Source organism: Capra hircus, chromosome 17 (assembly GCF_001704415.2).
Source record: "Capra hircus breed San Clemente chromosome 17, ASM170441v1, whole genome shotgun sequence".
Classification (NCBI taxonomy): domain Eukaryota; kingdom Metazoa; phylum Chordata; class Mammalia; order Artiodactyla; family Bovidae; genus Capra; species Capra hircus.
Genome location: NC_030824.1, coordinates 24,829,585 through 24,849,611, shown reverse-complemented (window position 1 = coordinate 24,849,611; position 20,027 = coordinate 24,829,585). Strand labels below are relative to the sequence as shown.

The 20,027-nt window shown below is 41.9% G+C and overlaps 1 protein-coding gene across 2 annotated transcripts in view; it reads left to right on the top strand.

Annotated features, from left to right (window-relative positions):
* STX2 (syntaxin 2) overlaps positions 1-15,737 on the top strand; it is a 41,353-nt gene extending 25,616 nt beyond the window's left edge. The window contains exons 4-11 of one of the 2 annotated variants that reach the window (XM_018061418.1): positions 959-1,033; positions 2,603-2,676; positions 3,361-3,469; positions 5,166-5,239; positions 5,358-5,495; positions 8,314-8,424; positions 10,296-10,419; positions 13,558-13,652. In XM_018061418.1, the coding sequence (XP_017916907.1) occupies positions 959-1,033; positions 2,603-2,676; positions 3,361-3,469; positions 5,166-5,239; positions 5,358-5,495; positions 8,314-8,424; positions 10,296-10,376 (662 nt within the window). In that variant the 3' untranslated portion in view covers positions 10,377-10,419; positions 13,558-13,652. Of the gene's footprint in view, positions 1-958; positions 1,034-2,602; positions 2,677-3,360; positions 3,470-5,165; positions 5,240-5,357; positions 5,496-8,313; positions 8,425-10,295; positions 10,420-13,557 lie in introns of both variants that reach the window. The other variant, XM_018061419.1, reaches the window with a different exon arrangement.

Genomic DNA, 20,027 nt, shown 5'->3' with positions numbered 1-20,027 from the left:
TTCTAATAAGCACTCACCTGATACTGAAGCTGCTGGTCCAGGACTCACCCTCTGAGAACCACTGGTGTGATCAATAGTTTCTCTAAAGAAGAACCCAACAAACTTGAGTATTTACTGAGAATCAGTTCAGTTCAATTCAGTCACTCAGTCGTGTCCGACTCTTTGCGACCCCATGAATCACAGCACGCCAGGCCTCCCTGTCCATCACCAACTCCCAGAGTTCACTCAGACTCACGTCCATCGAGTCGGTGATGCCATCCAGCCATCTCATCCTCTGTCGTCCCCTTTTCCTCCTGCCCCCAATCCCTCCCAGCATCAGAGTCTTTTCCAATGAGTCAACCCTTCACATAAGGTGGCCAAAGTACTGGAGTTTCAGCTTTAGCATCATTCCTTCCAAAGAAATCCCAGAGCTAATCTCCTTCAGAATGGACTGGTTGGATCTCCTTGCAGTCCAAGGGACTCTCAAGAGTCTTCTCCAACACCACACTTCAAAAGCATCACTTCTTCGGCTCTCAGCTTTCTTCACAGTCCAACTCTCACATCCATACATGACCACTGGAAAAACCATAGCCTTGACTAGACGGACCTTTGTTGGCAAAATAATGTCTCTGCTTTTGAATATGCTATCTAGGTTGGTCATAACTTTTCTTCCAAGGAGTAAGCGTCTTTTAATTTCATGGCTGCAGTCACCATCTGCAGTGATTTTGGAGACCAAAAAAATAAAGTCTGACACTGTTTCCACTGTTTCCCCATCTATTTCCCATGGAGTGATGGGACCAGAAGCCATGATCTTTGTTTTCTGAATGTTGAGCTTTAAGCCAGCTTTTTCACTCTCCTCTTTCACTTTCATCAAGAGGCTTTTTAGTTCCTCTTCACTTTCTATTGTTCCATTTACATTTGTTGGACGTTACTGATGTTGGATATTGTAACTCACATGTCTTTTATTTCTAATTTATAGAAATAAAGGAAGAGCTTGAAGATCTGAACAAAGAAATCAAGAAAACTGCTAATAAAATTCGGACTAAGTTGAAGTGTGAGTTAAAGTTTTAATTACGTATAATCATTGATGGTGGGAATGTGGGTATTATTATTTTCTTCTTTATAACTTTTTATTCTTTTACATTTTCAAAAGTTAAGATTGTGACCACTGTAAAATAAATCGTTTGTATGTACTTGGAATAGTGACCCTTGCTTAAGTTCCTCATTATTCTAGAATTATTAAGCTACCAGCTGTAAGGATCACACATGAGGAGCTAGAGTTAAGGGCTATTGCTTAAATTTTGGAGTGAGGCACTCATTCATGTTCCACAGGAGTGAGCACTTGCTTATAAACTGTTTATCTCGTATATTGTTACAACATTTGGGGCTAAATTGTAGATACTTGAGAAGGTAAGTAGCCTTCAACATGAATTGCCAGGTTCTTCTTGAATGGTCTTGTAGCTGGTGAGGTCCTGCGAGCCTTTCCTACAGTTCAGCTTAGCTGATAGTGCCTACAGCCTCCCTGCGGGACTTAAACAGAGGTGGTGGTTCTTGATGTGGTAGAAAGACACAGTGTGCTTAATTTTTACAAAATAACATACAAATCAAGAACATATCTAAAGATCAGAGGGAACCTTTATTGTGGAAAATTTCAGACAAACATGGGGGGAAGGGGTTACCACCACAAGCCTAGGGTCCACACTCATCAGCTCTGCAGGTCTCAGTGGCCCCCACCCCACCCAGCTGGTTTCACAATCAATGGCAGATATCTAGGGCTTCATCAGTATACAGTTTTCAGTGTGTATTTCTAAAACAAGGATCCCCTCCCCCAAGCACAACTGCAATGCTCTTATGTATATCTAAGTCACCTTAGTTATTATCATTTATTATAAACTATCTAGTCAGAATTCACAGTTCCCCAGTGATCTTTTAATTTTTCTTCAACAGTTTATTTAAATTGGCTTTCTTGTTTGGACCAGACTTGGTTTGACTTCCCTGGTGGCTCAGACGGTAAAGCGTCTGTCTATGATGCGGGAGACCCAGGTTCGATCCCTGGGTCGGGAAGATCCCCTGGAGAAGGAAATGGCTATCCACTCCAGTACTATTGCCTGGAAAATACCATGGATGGAGGAGCCTGGTAGGCCACAGTCCACGGGGTCACAAAGAGTCGGACACAACTGAGCGACTCCACTTTCTTGTTTGGACCATACTCTGTGATTGGTTGCTATGTCACTTAAGGCTTTTTTTTCAGGTCAGGTTCTTCCATCTTTCCCACCCCTAGCACGTTTCCCTCTTGGTTGGAGAAACCAGGACATTAGTTCATCAGAAGTTGCCCTGTTGCAGAGTTTCACTGATTTCACCCCTTTAATTTCACTCAACAGGTTCCACTATGCTCTGTGTTTCCTGTGGATGGACAGTTAAGTTCTCCAAAGTGAATCACATTCAGGTTATTCGCTTTGAAATGTGAAGCTGTAACATCTGGTTTTATTTTGTGACATTATGAACAACTGATGCTTACCAAAGCTCACACATTTATTAGGAGTTGAAAAGATAAAATACATTTGAGTTTAGGCCTTTCATTTTTTTTAAGATTAAAATGTAACTTCTTCCTCTTTGCTTCTAGCTATTGAACAGAGTTTTGATCAGGATGAGGGTGGAAACCGAACTTCTGTGGAGCTTCGGATACGAAGAACCCAGGTTTGATGATCAGCCTTTTCCTAGTGTGAAGCAATGTTGAAGACTAAGAAGTCTTTTTACTTCCTTCTTTAAAATTCAGAATAATTACATCCTTACTGTCACATTAATGCTCACAGCATTTCTGCATAAAGACAGTATTTACAGATTCCCTTTCTAGATAATGAAGAAAAAAAGTCTCTTCAGCCCATCAGCAGAAATCTCTTCTGAAGAGCAGAGAATTATCTGAGTCATTTAGTGTTCATGATGAACTCCTCATCTTTTAGAGGCTGATGGTACAGCAAAGTGGAATTTAGTCCACTTAACTCTACTTGACAAATGAAGATTATGGATTCAGACTCTGAGGACACCTTGCTTGAGTGCCAGCCTGACCCCAGTCAGCCTGACACCACTTGCTAATTGACTTCTCGTAATGATGGTTTTCATCCCTTCTGTAGAATGGGGGACAGTAATAGTACAGGAAGGTTACTGTGAAAATCAAATAAGACAACGAATGTAAAGTTCTTAGCATAGATTCTGTTATACAGTATGCAGTAAGCTGCTGCTATTCTTATTTCCCATTTGAAGGAGTAAGCACGTTAGTTTGAATTTATAGAATGTAATGTTTTTGTATGAAGAGAAAAGCCTTCTCTTTTAGTAGAAGAAATGACCATTATATATTGGTCTATTTTTTTTCTATGTTCACAGCATTCAGTGCTATCTCGAAAGTTTGTGGAAGTCATGACAGAATTTAACGAAGCACAGACTCTGTTTCGGGAGCGAAGCAAAGGCCGTATACAGCGTCAGCTAGAGATAAGTGAGTCAGTGAGCATGCCATTTTTGTTAAAAACGTGTTTTTTTCCCTTAAGGTCTGACATGAAAGTATGTACCATCAAAAAAGTAGTTTCATCCCTGTTTTTATCAGTATTGTAAAGCGCAAAGCCCTTTCATAGCTTCCCATTCATTGAATCAACCAACCTATTACTTACTTACATTCTTCAGCAGATTCTGAGTGAGTGGGCTTTAAATTACTTTCTGATGACCGTTACCTGTAAAGTGTTGATCGGATCTGGAAAGCTTCCAGCCGTCACTTCCTCATGTAATTTTTGTGTCCGCACCCCTTCCTGCCCCGTCTCAGGGGACAGTCTCCATGGTTCTCATGATTCTGCATGTCTGGTGAGCAGACACTTCCTGCCCTTGTGCTCCAGACTTTCTTCCTAGGATGTTTGTCTGTGCAGCCTTGGAGGATGGAACTCAGGTTTTCCTCTGGGCAGAAGGCTGTTTGCTTGCTGATCAAAGGTCAGGCAGGCTTGCTTCTCCCTGCTGTGAAAGATCAGGGTCCCTCAGCTGCGACACAGGCCGCGGGTGGGTGCACTGTCCACCGAGACTGCTCTTCATCTCCCGTGGGCTTGGAGAGAAGGGAGCATCTGTGAACTTGAACTGCCTTCTGTGACATTTTGACTTTGTTGACATGTAATTGACATACCATGTGAACAGGTACTCAAAGTGTACAGTCCAGTGGTCTTTAGTATGTAAATTAGCACAATCAGTTTCAGACCATTTTAATCCCTCCAAAAGGAAGCTCGGCACCCATTGTCAGGCACTTCCTGTTTCTCTCCCCAGAGCCCTAGGCACCCACCAGTTTACTCGTCTGTCTATGAATTTGCACATTTGGGCATCCGAGTGAATGGAGTCATATAATATATGTCTTTTGTGACTGGCCCTTTCACTTGGCACAGGGTTTTCAAGGTTCAGCCATACTGCAGCAAACATCAGTATTTCATCTCTTTTTATGGTTGGATCACGTTCCATTGTGTGGATGGACCACGTTAGCATTATGTTTATACATCCATCAGGCGAAGAACATTTGGGTGGTTTCTACTTTTTGATAATTATGAATAATACTGCTGTGAATGTTCACAGTAAATTATATCTTAATTATTATGATGTTTATTCATTTAATTTTGTCTTTTGTGGCACAGTGTGTGAAAATAGGAATTATCAATTGGGTTTTTCTAAAATCCTGTGAACTTGTTCATAGGAAACATTAATACATTTAACTCAAGAAAAAATATTAATAACCAAAATACAGAAAGTATTAGAGCCTCTGATTCTAGTTATACAATCTTTATTATTTCCAGTTAACATATGCTAAGTCTAGCTTATCCTCCTTTCCTATAAGCCAGTTAAACTTTTAGGAAATTGATATGCCAAAAATTTGTATCTATCAATTTCCTTTTTATAGTTGTTTGTCATCCATACTAAACTTGGATTTTTATTAGTCATTCCAGTTACAAGGTCTTTCATGAGTGTTTTCCAGTTCTTCCTGCTTCTTAAGGGCTTATGTTAATTTCTGTTATCATTAACACTTGCCAAAAAATATACTGGAAAAGTTAGAAAAACACTGGTTAAAATGTTGGCAACTCAGATTTTACCTGCTAACTTATGGACGCAAGGGTAATTTAAAAATACTGCTGCATACTGAGTGGAGTTTTCCCTTGTTGATATTTTAGCTGGAAAAACTACCACTGATGATGAGCTGGAAGAGATGCTGGAAAGTGGGAATCCCTCCATCTTCACGTCAGATGTGAGTGCCGGGCGGCTGTGTGGCCTGTGTGTTTGTATTTATACAGTTTTTTTTTTCTTTAACCTCTAGAAAGATCTTAAGTTCGTCAGTATTTCTCCTCTGTTTTTGTTTTTCAAAGATTATATCAGATTCACAAATCACTAGACAGGCTCTGAATGAAATTGAGTCCCGTCATAAAGACATCATGAAGCTGGAGACGAGCATCCGCGAGCTGCACGAGATGTTCATGGACATGGCCATGTTCGTCGAGACGCAGGTAGTCACACGCATCTTTGCTTCTCTGAAACAGAGCTATGGTTTGTAAAATCTGATACTTGACTCCAGTCTATTGGGAAAGCCATTATTCTGGATCCAGTCTTGTAATTCAAAAACTAGTTATACCGTTACTGCCATTTGAGGCTCAAGTGCTCGAAGCACCTTAAATCTTCAACAGTAGGGGACTGATTTAAGATACCATGTGTCCATAGGATAAGCAGCCATAAGTAGACAACCATAGGTAGACAACATAAACTTTGTTCATGGAAGATTTTGAATGAAATATGCAAATGTATCTGTTGGAATTTAAGTTGACATAGAGGGCGATATTAAACCTTATATGTATGTGTGTATATATATATGGGGCTTCCCTGTTGGCTCAGATGGTAAACAGTCTGCCTGCAAGGCAGGAGACTCAGATTTGCTCCCTGGGTCAGGAAGATCTCCTGGAGAAGGGAATGGCTACCCACTCCAGTATTCTTGCCTGGAGAATTCCATGAACAGAGGAGCCTGATGGGCTGCAGTCCATACGGTTGCAAAGAGTCAGACACGACTGAGTAACTAAATACTTCATGTCGCTTCATATGTACATATACACCTCTATGTATAAATGCAAATATATATGCAGCATACACCCTTAAACTCCTATATATAGTGTGTGTGGCATAAAGTCGGCTACATGAAACAGTACTCACAGAAGGAAAGAAATATGCCAAGCAGTATAGCAACAGTGGGACTATGGGAATTTTAGTTTTCTTCTCTAAAGTATATTTTCAAGTTTCCTACAAGGAACAGATATAAGCACTGGAGGGGATAGACTGTGACATAAATAGAAGCCTATACTTACTACAGTGTTCAGTACCACAAGCAGAAGGGGGCAGGTACGAGGAGACCCTTATGAGGGACTGCGGAAGTTAATGCAGTTTTTTAAGAAGATAAAATTTACTCAAGAGGGAGGGGACACACACACACACACACACACACACACACAAACACATATGTATAAAATTATGACTGATGATCACATTGTTGTACGGCAGAAACCAAAGCAACATTGTTAAGCAGTTTTCCTCCAATTAAAAACAGAAAAAAAAGAACACACACACATACACAAAAAAAGCATATAAAATTCAGTGTAAAATAAAGCTGGTGGTTCCAGTTAGGTGTGTGGGGGTGCTTGCCCCTCCTCTTGTGATGGTGAATGATGTCCTCTGAGACGTCTCAAGTGTGTGAGGCTCACACTTGGTCACTCATGGGTCGATGGGCCGTTGAGTCCAGCTGACTGCCCTGTGAAGGCAAAGCCTTTGTACCAGAGCATCTTGGGATTCACATCACAGTCATGTCTTCCCTCCCACGGAGGCTGGATTCAGGATCTGTTGTGGCAGGAATGGTCCTCTGTTGGGCCTGTTTGCTGGTTTCCTGGGTTATGTAAGGAGCACTGGGAAGTCCATCTGGGTACCAGATTCATCCTCCATATCGCCAGCAATCTTTTGAAGATTTAGCTTGAGGAACTTTGCCATAAAAATGTGTGCGGAGCTGAGGTGCTGTGAATTTGCAGATGGGGTGGGGATGGGGCATGTTCATTCCTTTCTGATTTGGGGGTGCCCGTTGCCACTCACGGTGCTGAAAGGGAGTCTGGCTGCTGCAGCTTTTGTTTGCAGGAAGGAAACCAGTGAGACAGCTAGACCACTCTGAGTACTTTTGTCACTGCTGCTGCTGAGTCGCTTCAGTCGTGTCTGACGCTGTGCGACCCCACAGACGGCAGCCCACCAGGCTCCCCGTCCCTGGGATTCTCCAGGCAAGAACACTGGAGTGGGTTGCCATTTCCTTCTCCAATGCATGAAAGTGAAAAATGAAAGGGAAGTCACTGAGTTGTGTCCAACTCTCAGTGACCCCATGGACTGCAGCCTACCGGGCTCCTCCGTCCATGGGATTTTCCAGGCAAGAGTACTGGAGTGGGGCGCCATCGCCTTCTCTGACTTTTGTCATTACTAAAGATTTTAGAGTACCTTGGACTTTTAGTTAGGAGTGTTCTATGCCAGATGTGCTAATCTCTACTAGAAAAATCGATATATCAGTGTATGCTTAGCTTGGTTGCATTGTTTCCTTTCAGAAGTCTGTTAGTATTGCATAGTATCGACTAATCTAACTCAAACTATGTATGGTCAAAACTGACTAGTATGTTGAAATGTGTGAATGAGTAAGTTAACTGCGTCACTTTCCAATGCTTTACTATTCACTGCTGCAGATTATGTCTGCTGGTGGACAGAAAACCAGGTAATGTGCTTTTCTCCCCTGACGCTTCACTGGGTTCACCTCACTTTACATTTTTTTGCTCATTAATCTAGTCGATTTAATGGGAGACATAAACTGTTCCTAGTTTACTGGTATTTTAAAGAAATGACAGATATTGTCTACCCATTAGAAAAGAGGTCATTCTTTAGATGTCGTATGTTTGTGCATAATAGTAAATGTTAGCTTAGCCTAAAGCCAGCTGCCTCTCATTCACTGTGCCCATTTTAAAAGAGTGTTCCTATATTAAAGCATATCTCAAAGCTTACTTGATATGCCTTTAATTGTCAGCACTGTTGCCCATCCCTTTTAGTTTTTTTTTGTAATGTAAATTGGATTTTGATTACTTTTCATATTGGCACATTTATAATGGTCTCATCTTTTTGTAAATGTGAAAAATATTTCAGTGTCCATTCCATGCACATTACATTCCTGTGGAAACTTTGCTGCTGCTCTGTGACTGTCTTAAGAGGCACAATTAAGTCATTTGAAAGTATCCTCTAAGTTTGAAACTTTTCCATTTTAAGGGTGAAATGATCAACAACATAGAAAAAAATGTTACGAATGCCGCAGACTATGTAGAGCATGCTAAAGAAGAAACGAAGAAAGCTATTAAATATCAAAGCAAAGCAAGAAGGGTGAGTTTGGTCTTTCAGAGTTAAAGTACATTTTCCTCTGGATTTGGTTTCACATGGTCATACACTGATGCAAGCCTACTTTAAATGTATTCCAGGAAATAAAAACTTCTTACATTAATCTTGCATTTGAAAACTGAAGGAATTCTTCTTGTTGAAACGTTTGAAGTGTATCAGATAAGTTATGATGATGGTGAACCCTGTCAGTTCTAAGTAACGATAACCCTTACTTAGGGTCAAAGTTGGCCCCACCTCCCTTTCCTCGGTTGAATGGGTTTCAATTCCAGAGTTCTCTGTTTCTTGGGTCATTATTTGGAGGGACATATAAAACTCATGGGACTGGAAATTCTCCTAAAAATCTTTGGTTACACAGTTTATGCAGTGAACACTTTATTCGTTAGGTTATTTGCTAATCCTTTGGATTGGAGGAAAGAGAATTGCTTGAGACCATGGACCTCAGATGTTATGTGGCACTCACTAACGAAGCTTTGTAGAGGAGTTCTAATATCTTCATAGTGAAAGCTTTCTGAGGAAACAGCAAAACTACAGAATTCAGTTGTGATTCAGGGACTGGAAAACTATCTCCTTGTGTGACCCGGCCCACCACTTCTTGGTTTCTTTCTTCCCAGTGTAGGTGAGAGCGCCACAAGGCGCCAAACCCCTGCCTTCAGTGCCTGTCTCCCTGCTCCTGCTGTCAGAGGCCTTTCTTGGTGCCTGGCAGGGGAGATTTCCATGCCATGTCATAAAGGCCTGGTAAAGAGGGAGTTTCAGAATGTTCAGGAAAAATGAAGAGTCAGATTCACCTGTGACAACGGTCCATAGATGTTCTCAAATATGAGGCACATCCGGGCTTTCATGTCAGCCTGTAAAGCATCTCACCCTGCTTTCTCTTGGGAATATCTGTGTATTAATTATCTTTGAGATGTAAGACATGGTTTCTTACATTATTCTCTGTTATCAGATTTTGAAATATTGAGCCTTAAACTAAAGTGAGGTGGTGAGGTCCAGGTGTGAAATGCTCTGGTTCAGGCACAAAATGGACTCACACTTTAAAGCAGTCACTAAAAAAGGACAGGTCCCATCCTTTCTCCATGACCTGAACAGCAGGTCAGACCAGTGAACGTTTCCATGAGATATTCCCATCTCATCGTCATCCGGCAGAGAAAGCCTTGCTCTAGTAGGTGGCTGGGTCAGTGCATTACCTGGAGTGGCCACTGGTCAGAACCTGAGGCTCATTTCGAAATTCATCACAACTTCTCCAACTCAAGGCTTGACATCTGAAACCACCCACAGCTTGTTCATCTCTCTCTCTCTCACTCTGATATTGGGTGTGTGGTCCTTGAGATGCTGGCCGTCTCCTCTCCTGGTGTCCTGGTTCCATTCCCAGGGCAGCTGGGTTAGCCCCTGAGAGACAGGATGACGCTAGTGGAATGATCTGTTTTATTCGGTGTGGCAGTTAAGTGAAGGACTTACCTGCCAATAACAAACAAACAAGAAGAAAAGTGTAGGGGCTTAGGTCACTGATTTCCTCATTCACTGACCTGGCCACTCAGCTCTCTATACATGAAAAAAAAATCAGCTGTATGTCTCAGTTCATCAGAAATTTATCAAAAGAATGTAGTCTTGTGCTTTCTCATTGATAGAACCTAATATTTCAAGTTCTATAATAGTATATCTCCAAATAGTCTGACCTCATTAAATTAAAAATCTCTCTTTTGGACAGCTTTGAAAATTGTCAAACAGTCAATTGATGGCCCATGATTTAGATTTTAAAACACATTCCTATGGATTATTTGATTTTTAAATGAACGATATCTTCTAATACAGCAATGTGGAATTAACCATGATATAATCAGCTTGCTTTTCTTTGACAGAAAAAGTGGATAATTGTGGCTGTGTCACTGGTTCTGTTGGCTGTGATTGCTCTAATTATTGGTTTATCAGTTGGCAAGTGATGATGTGGATAACGGCAGCGTGCATGTCTCTGCCAGCATGGCAGTAAGTAACTAATCAACTAATCTGCTTAGTCACTCGCCCAATTAGCTAATAGTGGTGCTCACCCAATTCAGAAATACTGGAAAGTAACAAAAGCCTGCCAGCGGAGTATCTGCCTGACTTCTGCATTCAGGCCTCTAGTCATGGTGTGCTGAGAGTAAGCACTGGCTGGGTTGCCGTCCATTTCTAAACCAGGGTTGTCTTCCTGCTGTTTTCTGAAACCTCTGGGTTTGTTTAGATGTGATAGTAGGGGTGGCAGCAGCTCCTGACTCTTCAGGCTTTTGTTTTTGATCCAGGAAGACGCTTCCTCCTTATTGAAGCCCTTCATTAGTGGAATAACTTTAGTAATGAGGATTAATTCTCAATGAAGAAACTAACATTTAATAATTTGTCTCATAAGTTTTAATTCTAAGAATAAGTGCAACAACCGAACGTGCTTTGTGAGCTGTATTTATTTGCTCACCATTTTACTGTGGAATTAGAGGGAATGGGACGAAAGCTGTGAAGAACACTCAGTGGAACCAAGAGACTTCGTCTCACTTGTTTCCACTGGCATCATTGAGTTTGTTTTAAATGTGTCCACATTAAAATGAAAACTTGTACTGAGTAGCATGCCTGTTAATTCTCAATTTAAAGGGTTTGGAATACAAAAGATACTCAAAAGATATTCTCAATTTAAAGGGTTTGGAATACAAAAGATACTCAAAAGATTATTTATTTATAGCACCTTTATTTTTATTCACTGTATGAGTGTCACCTTTCACCTAACTTTGGTAGATTTTGTGCTTTTCGTCTCTTTTTATGCATTTGGAATCATCCTTTTTTCAACTCTTAAGCTAGCATGCTGTCTTGGTGTCTCAAAGTTGGGCATACTAGTTGTTTATTTTAAAATGTTTGTTTGGCATAATCATTGGAATTAAAATTGTATCTAGATTGTGACACGTAGTCCTTGATGAATTAATTATTTTATTGTGAAACAACTGCTGTTTTGATAAACACTTAGCACTTTATTAAAGAAGAGGTGTTAGTGGAAGCATCTGTGTGCTGAGCACACAGTTAGCAGGTGAGGATCCTGACATTCACGGAAGCATGGGGTTGCACTCAGAAGCTCCAGGATGTTGAGTTTGTTAGCAAGCCATTTTTTTCAGGAGGCGGGAGGAGCTCTGAGCACTCTTTTCATTAGGCAGGACGTTTATGTATCTCTCCATGCTTTCCTATTACCTCTGCTGAACTAAAGATATATGTGATTTACCTTTACTAATAATAACGTATTTAAAAACTATTTTTAGAATTCTTAATGAACTGTGTATAAACTCTGCATTTTGTTAGCTTTTCCTAGTGGCCATAATGTGGTTAGTTGGATGTGTTTCCACTAAAGATAAACATAATTTAAGATCAAATGCTGTGACGATGCCGTTGAATGAGGGCAGGCTCCTCCCAGTGTGGTTCTGGGGGAGCCCCAGGCTTGCTCTGTGCCCTGGGCCTGGGGGGCTGCTGTACCTTCATGCCTTTAAGCACGTGTGAACTCAAACCACATCAGAGTGCATACCAACAATTTTTTAAAATACAAATGCAGTGGTTGGTGTCTTTAATTATATTTTTGAAAAACTAATTTATTCTTTTAGCAGGTAGTTCAGCACAGCCTTCTCTGGGCCTGTAGGCACCATGTGGAGGGAATCTTGGTCCCTATAACCTTGCAGCAAGGGCCAGATGCCCAGCTTTCTATCCGAGGACATGGCTGAGAGAGCATGTGGCCGTGATTTAGGTGTAGGAGGTGGCAGCTTGACTCGGGGTGTGCATGGGCCACCAAGGAGAAGTCCAGGCATTTGACTGGAGCTGTGAGCAGGATGTTGGACAAGAATGGTCGTTCCATCTGTGGTATTGAGGGTGCAGGAACCCAGTCATGGTGGGATTCAGGAGGCATTTCCAAAAGCCAGATGTGCAAGCACACACCCATGCATGGTACCCAGAGACCTGGCAGATGCCTGGATGGCAGCAAGGTGCAGAGCCGCCTGATGGCTGAGGTTAACGGGCATATGGAGCAGGTTCCGGAGCAGAAGGGTGGTACCGATGGGAAGGAAGGTGTGATAGACCAGAGGGAAAAGGTGTGTCTAGAAAGATGTTGAGAGAGGCTTGCAGGGAGACACACGAGGAGATGCCAGGATGGTTGGGACCAAGGCCTTGTTTTTCAGGAAATGTGCATAAGATTTATAAGTGACATGAAATTTGAGGGTGTGATATCCTGCAGGCAGTGGTCCCTAGGTTCTGAGTAATTAACAGGAAAGTTTCCTGAGGGGCCTGGCCATGCTTGTCTTCATAAATCATGCAGTAATTGATGGCGTTCTCGGCAGCTAATACTGAAGTAGCACTGACCAGTTTCAGCAGGTGTGATTTCTCAGGTGAAAGTTTGCCATGTGTTTGGTAACCGTAATTTAAAATGATGCATCTCTGCAGTTTACCAAGAGAACTCGAAGTCAGACAGTATGATATGCCTCTCATCTTTGTGAATTCCTCACCTTCTCCCAAAGATGGTATTCCTAGAGAGACTGGATTTCTCAAGCCAGAGGTTGTTTAGCTTTTCAAGCATCCTGTGCAAGGATGCTTGTTAACTGCAAGCAAAAAGTTAAATGTTGTATTGCCTTCCTCTGAGCCGAGGATGCAATAGAAGACTGAGTTAATGGTGTGTTGATTTTTTATATGCGTCTTACCTCAATGTAAAAAAAAAAAAAGCATAAATAAGATTTTTTTCAGCAAATGAGAAATAAATCCATTTAAAATTATAAGATGTACAGTGCATCCAAGAAACAATAGTTGAGATTTTACTGTGATCAATAGAAAGTGTTCGTTAAGAACCCACATAGTGCCAAGTAGACATTATGTTTTACCTCCAGGAGTCAATGGTTTTAATAATATGTGTTTTAAATGACTAAATTCATTTAATTTAATGTATATGTGTCTGTAACTTTGTGCTATGCCTCTGGAACTTCCCTTCCCGACTCCTCCCTTTTCTATGACGGTTCTTTCTTGATGATGGAGTTTAAACCATCTCAAATTCCAAGAGAATTTTGTTAGGAAATGACATCAGTGATTTCTTTCCTTTGCTATCTTGCAAATTAATAAATGTTTTTCTTTATCTTACAGAAAATGATGTTCATTATTATCTGTGTAGTTATTTTGCTTGTGATCCTTGGAATTATCCTAGCAACAACATTGTCATAGCAACCGTATCCCAAGAGCCATTTGTCCTTGGAGTCAGACCACATCTGCAGCAAATCAGCATCCTCCCATTTCATGAATGAATCCTAGACATTGTGACATGTGGCATTGAGTGCTGGTATTTTATTAGTGAATTCAAGGAGAGAACACAACAGAATATATTGTTCAGTGGAAAAAACAGAATGAATGTGATGTGTTAACCCAGACATCCTTGGACTCTAAATAACACAGCACAAACATTTAACAATGTGAGACTTGTTTCAATGGCCTTAAAATAAGGAATTTTGAAATTTTCAATTTTTTTTTATATTTCAGTGTTAAAAATATGTATGTGAAGTATAATTAGAAATATCTTGTTATGAAGCTATTAGATTTCAGGTCTGAGACTTTCTTCCCTTTCCCAGCTAACATGCTCATTAAGAGACGTTTTTGTACTATGTTTCACTCATGTCTGTTTATGTTTGCAAAAATTATTTTTATTATCACAGAGCTGTTTTGTAAGATATCTATAAGTTTAAATGTTTATAAATTAATTGTTTAATATATTAACATCTTAATTTACTCCAATTTTGTATATTAACTATTGCCTTTTAAAAGAAATAGGAAAGAGACTTCATGATATCAGAGCCATCTTTGCGCAATTGTTTACACAGTTTGCCATCGGCATAGAAAACATTGGTTGCAAAGTACCCCAAAAAGTGTTTCTAGTTCCTTCTGTTGAAATTGATTTATAAGGTTCAAATCTGCCCAGTACCCTCCAGGAAAAGCTCAATTATTGTGCTCAGCTTCCTTTCTACCTGTTCGATTACCCAAGATAATAAATTAGTTACTGCACTGTAAAGACAATGGTCTCTGCTTTCATTCTTTACAAAATAAATGTTTCCCTGTTGACACTAATAATGTCTGAATTTGAGGTGGTGATAAAATCAAATTTTAAACTCAAAGGGATTATTCCCAGACATTAAGTCATTCTTTTAAACTGTTGTACGGATCACCTGAATGTTTTTGTTACGTACCTACTATTCTGCTGAACTTTAAAAGTTAATTCTCAAAGTTTACAGGAATCCATAATTAACATTTGTATTACTTCTTAATTTTTTTGAATTATAATATGCTTTATATTTAGACTGTAAGATGTACAAAATCTTATTAGCGAATGGGCATCTATATGATAGCAAGTAGTCAAAACTATATGTGAAGGATATTAAAAATATAGTTATCTCTTGTTACTTCTGTATGTGATTGTGTAAGTTCGTGACTACAATTTAACATTGTCTGGTTTGAAAACTAGTGCATAGACACGCCTGATTGCAAGCTCTACGTGTGGATTACAGAATTGTTTAGAAGCTGTGCTCCCTCTTGAATGCCGTTCTGAATCCCACGCGCTCACACTCTATGCATCTGACTGCTGAGCGCAGAGTCAAGCCTGTATGCGTGCATTTTATTTCCTTGCTGGCGTCACTGTGTAGTCAGGATTCCTTCAGGAGTCTTCTGGCTCCAACATGTGTGTTTCTTAAGTCTTCAGCCCGTCAGTGGGACAGGCTCCCTGGTTGGTGCTTATGTTGATGGTCTGACTTGTCCTGAGGGAATTTAATTGTCCAGAGACCATGCTTGTGTCAGTGTGACTTTTGTACATCCGTCATCCATACGATTATGTGCACCCGTGGAGACACTTCCTGCTCCCCGTGTGTCCCACTGTGGCTTCAAGTGAAGTCTTTTTAGCCCCCACTCCTCATAGCAGTTCTTACTGCATCTTTTCAAAACATTCTTCCTGAATTTGAAACACTTTACTGAATCTGTGTTTTATAGTTGAAGTTATGAAACTGCGTTTTGATTTCTACTTAAGATGTTTAAGTCATTCACCAGGTAACCCATTTTGTATGTCTAAGCCTCATGTACCTATTTGACATCCGATTTTTAAAAATAAATATACAGGTTCACTTGTTACTTTTTAAATCATTTCTTGAAATTTCATGTTTACATTAAAAAAAAAAAACTTAAGAGAACCCCAAAAAGAAATATTTTTCTTTCTGCCTTGTTCATTTCTAGAAAGATTTGGGGGGAGATATTTCATCGCATATCCATAAATAAATTGTTAAAATATATTACCTGTGGCTGTTATTATATGTAATGATACAATGTAAGTTAATAATTTTAGGTGTTTTTGGTAAGTTTTTGATTATTTGTTATTACCAACTTCTGTGGTTTGGCTGTCATGTATTAATAAACCCACCTGGCTTCTTGCTGTTGACAACAAATGCTAATTTAGGGAATTTGGCTTTGCATCCTTCTGCCAATTTGACATGTTCGCATTGACAGTTATTAACAGGGCACCCCCCTCCACTTTCTTATTAACTGGAATTTCCCTAATCCATAATCCTTACTGAATTCTAATCACGTTGAAAAGTGGTGTTCAAAATCCGGCATGTAAAAGAAAGAAAAATTAGCTAGTTCTGGAGAACATCAGTTCATGAAGGTTGGACACCTCTCCACCCCAACTCATGTGTTACCTCTAACCTCCTTTTCCTCTCTTTCTTCCCCAGTGACTTTCCTTTCAAGCTGCAGTCTTGACATGCACACTCAGTAATTTAGTGCCTTGGTTTATATTTTTTAAAGACTATGAAGTTTATCACCTGAGTTTTTAAGTTCACACCCTGGGGAGTTTCCCAGGGAGGCTGAGGAGGAGGCAGCCCCCCAACTTCCCTCGGAGGTTTGTCTGGGGTTCTGCAGGGTACGATCACCACCCACCCGCCCGCTGCACCTTTCAGTTGAGAGAGAGGTCTTCCTGAGGTTCAGACACCCACGCCGCTCCAAGGTCTCCACACCTGCTCTGTCAAGGGGCATCCTTGAAATGGCTCCCACAGTGGACATGGGTGTGCTGGGGGGTGGGCAGAGCAGACATCCAAGGACAGGGCTGGGTTGCTGGGCCTCCGATGCCCGGGGGCCACCTTGTGGGTCAGTGAGCAGTCGCGTCCTTTCCAGGACCTCTTCCAACAGTTTTTGTTAATTTCTCCAATAAATCTAAGCTCACATCCTTTCATGAGTTTAAATGGTGGGGCCCCTAGGTCAGGGGGCTTGGGTTGGAAGAGCCTGGGTCACAGGAGGGACCCTGTGGGGCTCGGGTCAGGGTTGCCCAGGGATTTTGTCCCAGTTGTGGGTTGGGGCCTGGTTCAGGGGCTCCAAGGAGGTCAGGGGGGCCTGGGTAAGGGTAGCGGGGAAGGCCAGGAGTCAGTCCGCATCTTCCCATGGCAATGACTTGTGTGCTTGGCAAGGACCCCCTGTGACAGCTGAGGCCTCCCCAGCCATGTGTCCCCTGCCCCCCCTTTCTAGGTTACTATTTCAGTGAACACAGCAGCACACACCCCCATCCACCTCCCCCTCCTCGCCCTCCCCTACATGAAGGAGAGCATCAGTGAGAAGATCGACTCCAGAGGGCAACAAGTCCAGAACCAGCCTCTGGAGGGCAGCTGAGCAAAGCCTGGGGCTTTGCTTGGTTTTAAAGTGTGAAACCGACACGGTGCGCACAGGACACAAGATGCAGTCTTGACCTCATCCAACCCTGGTTCCCGCCTTTGTTAAGATCCAGTGTTCGGTGTGGATGAGACAGCACATTTTGGGGTTTCAGTGCAGCAGGAGCTCTGTAGAGGCGTCCCGTGTCCTAGCCGCAGTCAGGGTGAAGATGTGCCCATGTTTCCAGAGAGAGTGCCTTGTGGACAGTGAGCCATTTTGTTTTCCTTTGAGGCAACATCCAATTGTCATTTTCTGACTCGCATCCCCTGAAGGAGCAGATTCCTAAACCAGAAAGATGGTTACAGGTCTGGTTGTGAGAAAGGGGTGAGTTCCAGAAAAGGTGGCATGATCGAGGGCAGGGCCATGCCTTAGTAGGTTCAGCCTGCAAGCCCGGGACTTATGTCGACTGCAAAAAAAAAAAAAGCACACAGCCTGAAAGTTGAGAATGATGTTTCATTTGGTGGCTTTACCAAGGATGTAAGCTGGGTACAGCCTCTTAGATCACTCTGAGGGACTGCTCCAAAGAGGTCGGGGAGCAGCCAGGATGTATATGAGTTTTCGCTAAAAAACAAACATGTAGTCCAACACTGAAAGGTTAATGCTCATTAGAAAACCAGACATCTCAATGATTTTCGTGATTTTCTAGGGACGGGAAGATGAGAGAGTCAGGGCTCAGTGAAATTATTCCTTTAATATGCACCTTAGCTATCCAGGGCCAGTGTCCTGCTTTTCTCCACCCGAGTCCCCTCAGGCTGAGTGGCTGATGACTTGATTGTGGGCAACATGCATTGTTTACTAGAGTGGCAGGCAATATATATTTTTAATTGAAGCATAGCTGATTTATGATGTTCATTAGTTCTGCTGTACAGTAAAGTGGCTTAGTATATGCACATATATACATTTTTTAAAAATACTCTTTTACATTATGGTTTATCACAGGATATCGACTCTAGTTGCCTGTGCCGTACAGTAGGACCTTGTTGTTTATCCATCTTACATATACTAGTTTGCATCTGCTAACCCCACACTTGCAGTCATCCTTCCCCAGACCCTCCACCTTGGCCACCACAAGTCTATTTGTGAGTCTGTTTCTGTTTTGTAGACTGTTTGTGTCATATTTTAGTTTCCACATATAAGTGATGCCATACGATATTTGTCTGGCTTACTTGCCTTTGTAAGATAATCTCTAGTTGCATCCATATCGCTGCAAATGACAGTATTTCATTCTTTTTAAGGGCTGAGTAATCTTCCATTGCACACGTACCACATCTTTACCCACCCTTCTCTCGATGCATACTTCAGTTATTTCTGCATCTTGGCTATTGCTATGAACATAGGGGTGCATGTATCATTTTGAATTAAAGTTTTCTCTGGATATATGCCCAGGAGTGGGATTGCAGAATCCCATGGATGGAGGAGCCTGGTAGGCTGCAGTCCGTGAGGTTGCGAAGAGTCGGACACAACTGAGCGACTTCACTTTCACTTTTCACTTTCATGCATTGGAGAAGGAAATGGCAACCCACTCCAGCGTTCTTGCCTGGAGAATCCCAGGGACGGGGGAGCCTTGTGGGCTGCCGTCTATGAGGTCACACAGAGTCGGACATGACTGAAGCGACTTAGCAGCAGCAGCGTGGTAATTCCATTTTTAGTGTTTTGAGGAACCTGCATGCTGTTCTCCATAGTGGCTGCACCAACAGTGTAGGAGGGTTCCCTTTTCTCCACACCCCATCCAGCATTTTTCATTTGTAGACTTTAATGATAGCCATTTTGACTGGTTGTGAGGTGATACTTCGCTGTGGTTTTGATTTGCATTTCTCTAATAATTAGTGACATTGAGCATCTTTTCATGGGCCTGTTGGCCATCTGTATGTCTTCCTTGGAGAAATGTCTGTTAGTAGGGATGTTTTTATCAGAAAGCCATGTCTGATATAAACTGGAGATCCCTGGATAAATAAATAAAGTGCTTGCCACAGGACCCAGGAAACTGGGAGTGGCTCTGATGCTTTGGTTGAAGGGCAACTGCTAAGAGGTTTCTGTCCTCAGTGAGGAGACCAGTGTTCCACAGTGAACAGCTTCCTGTGGCCACAGCTGCTTTGTTCAAAATACGGTGACACGCTTCACGCACACCCACTTGACGCTCGTCAGAAGCCCTTACTCCAGTAGTCAGACTGCAAAGCAGAGTAGTGAGCAGAGTATTTTGGGCAACGTCTCAGCAGAAGTAACATCAGCCATGCAGACATCCTCTTTTTGGGGAGAGGTCTCCTGCAGATCTAACCTCAAGGCAGAATCTCCCTGTCCAGTTCCTGGGACCGTGATGTGTGGAATTGGGATGATCCCTCCAACCGAGGGCATCTCCAGGGCTGTTCAGACTGGGCACTTTTCATGAACAGACACAGTCCGCCAAAAAGTGAGTACTTGCAGCAGTCAGACCACCCGCCATGCCACCCACAGGGGAGAATTTGACTCTGCCTGCTTCCTCCACCTCTAAGAGGATGTGCCTTCCTATTGGTTTGTCATCTTTTTCATGATGCAGAACACAGGGCAATGGGTGGAGAGAAGGGAAGAGACAGGAAGAGAGGGGAGTGGCTTGCGTGTTGAGCTGATTCTAGCACATTCCATGGGAGGGAAAACTAGGGTGAAACTCGTGAAGAAACAGGATAGAAAACAGAAAAAGACCCAGGGGCCGCTGCAGTAGTTGAACGGGAGAGTAAACCAAGAAAGAAGGACTCACAATTTCCGGAAGCTGGGTGCTAGGAAGGTTGCCAAAACCTTAATTCCCTGTCCACCGATGCCGAATAGAAATACGGAGGCAGCATTTGGAGGAAATAGAAAAGAGTGGCTTTATTCTTTTTGCCAGGCAAGGAGGAGAACACAGGAGGCTATCA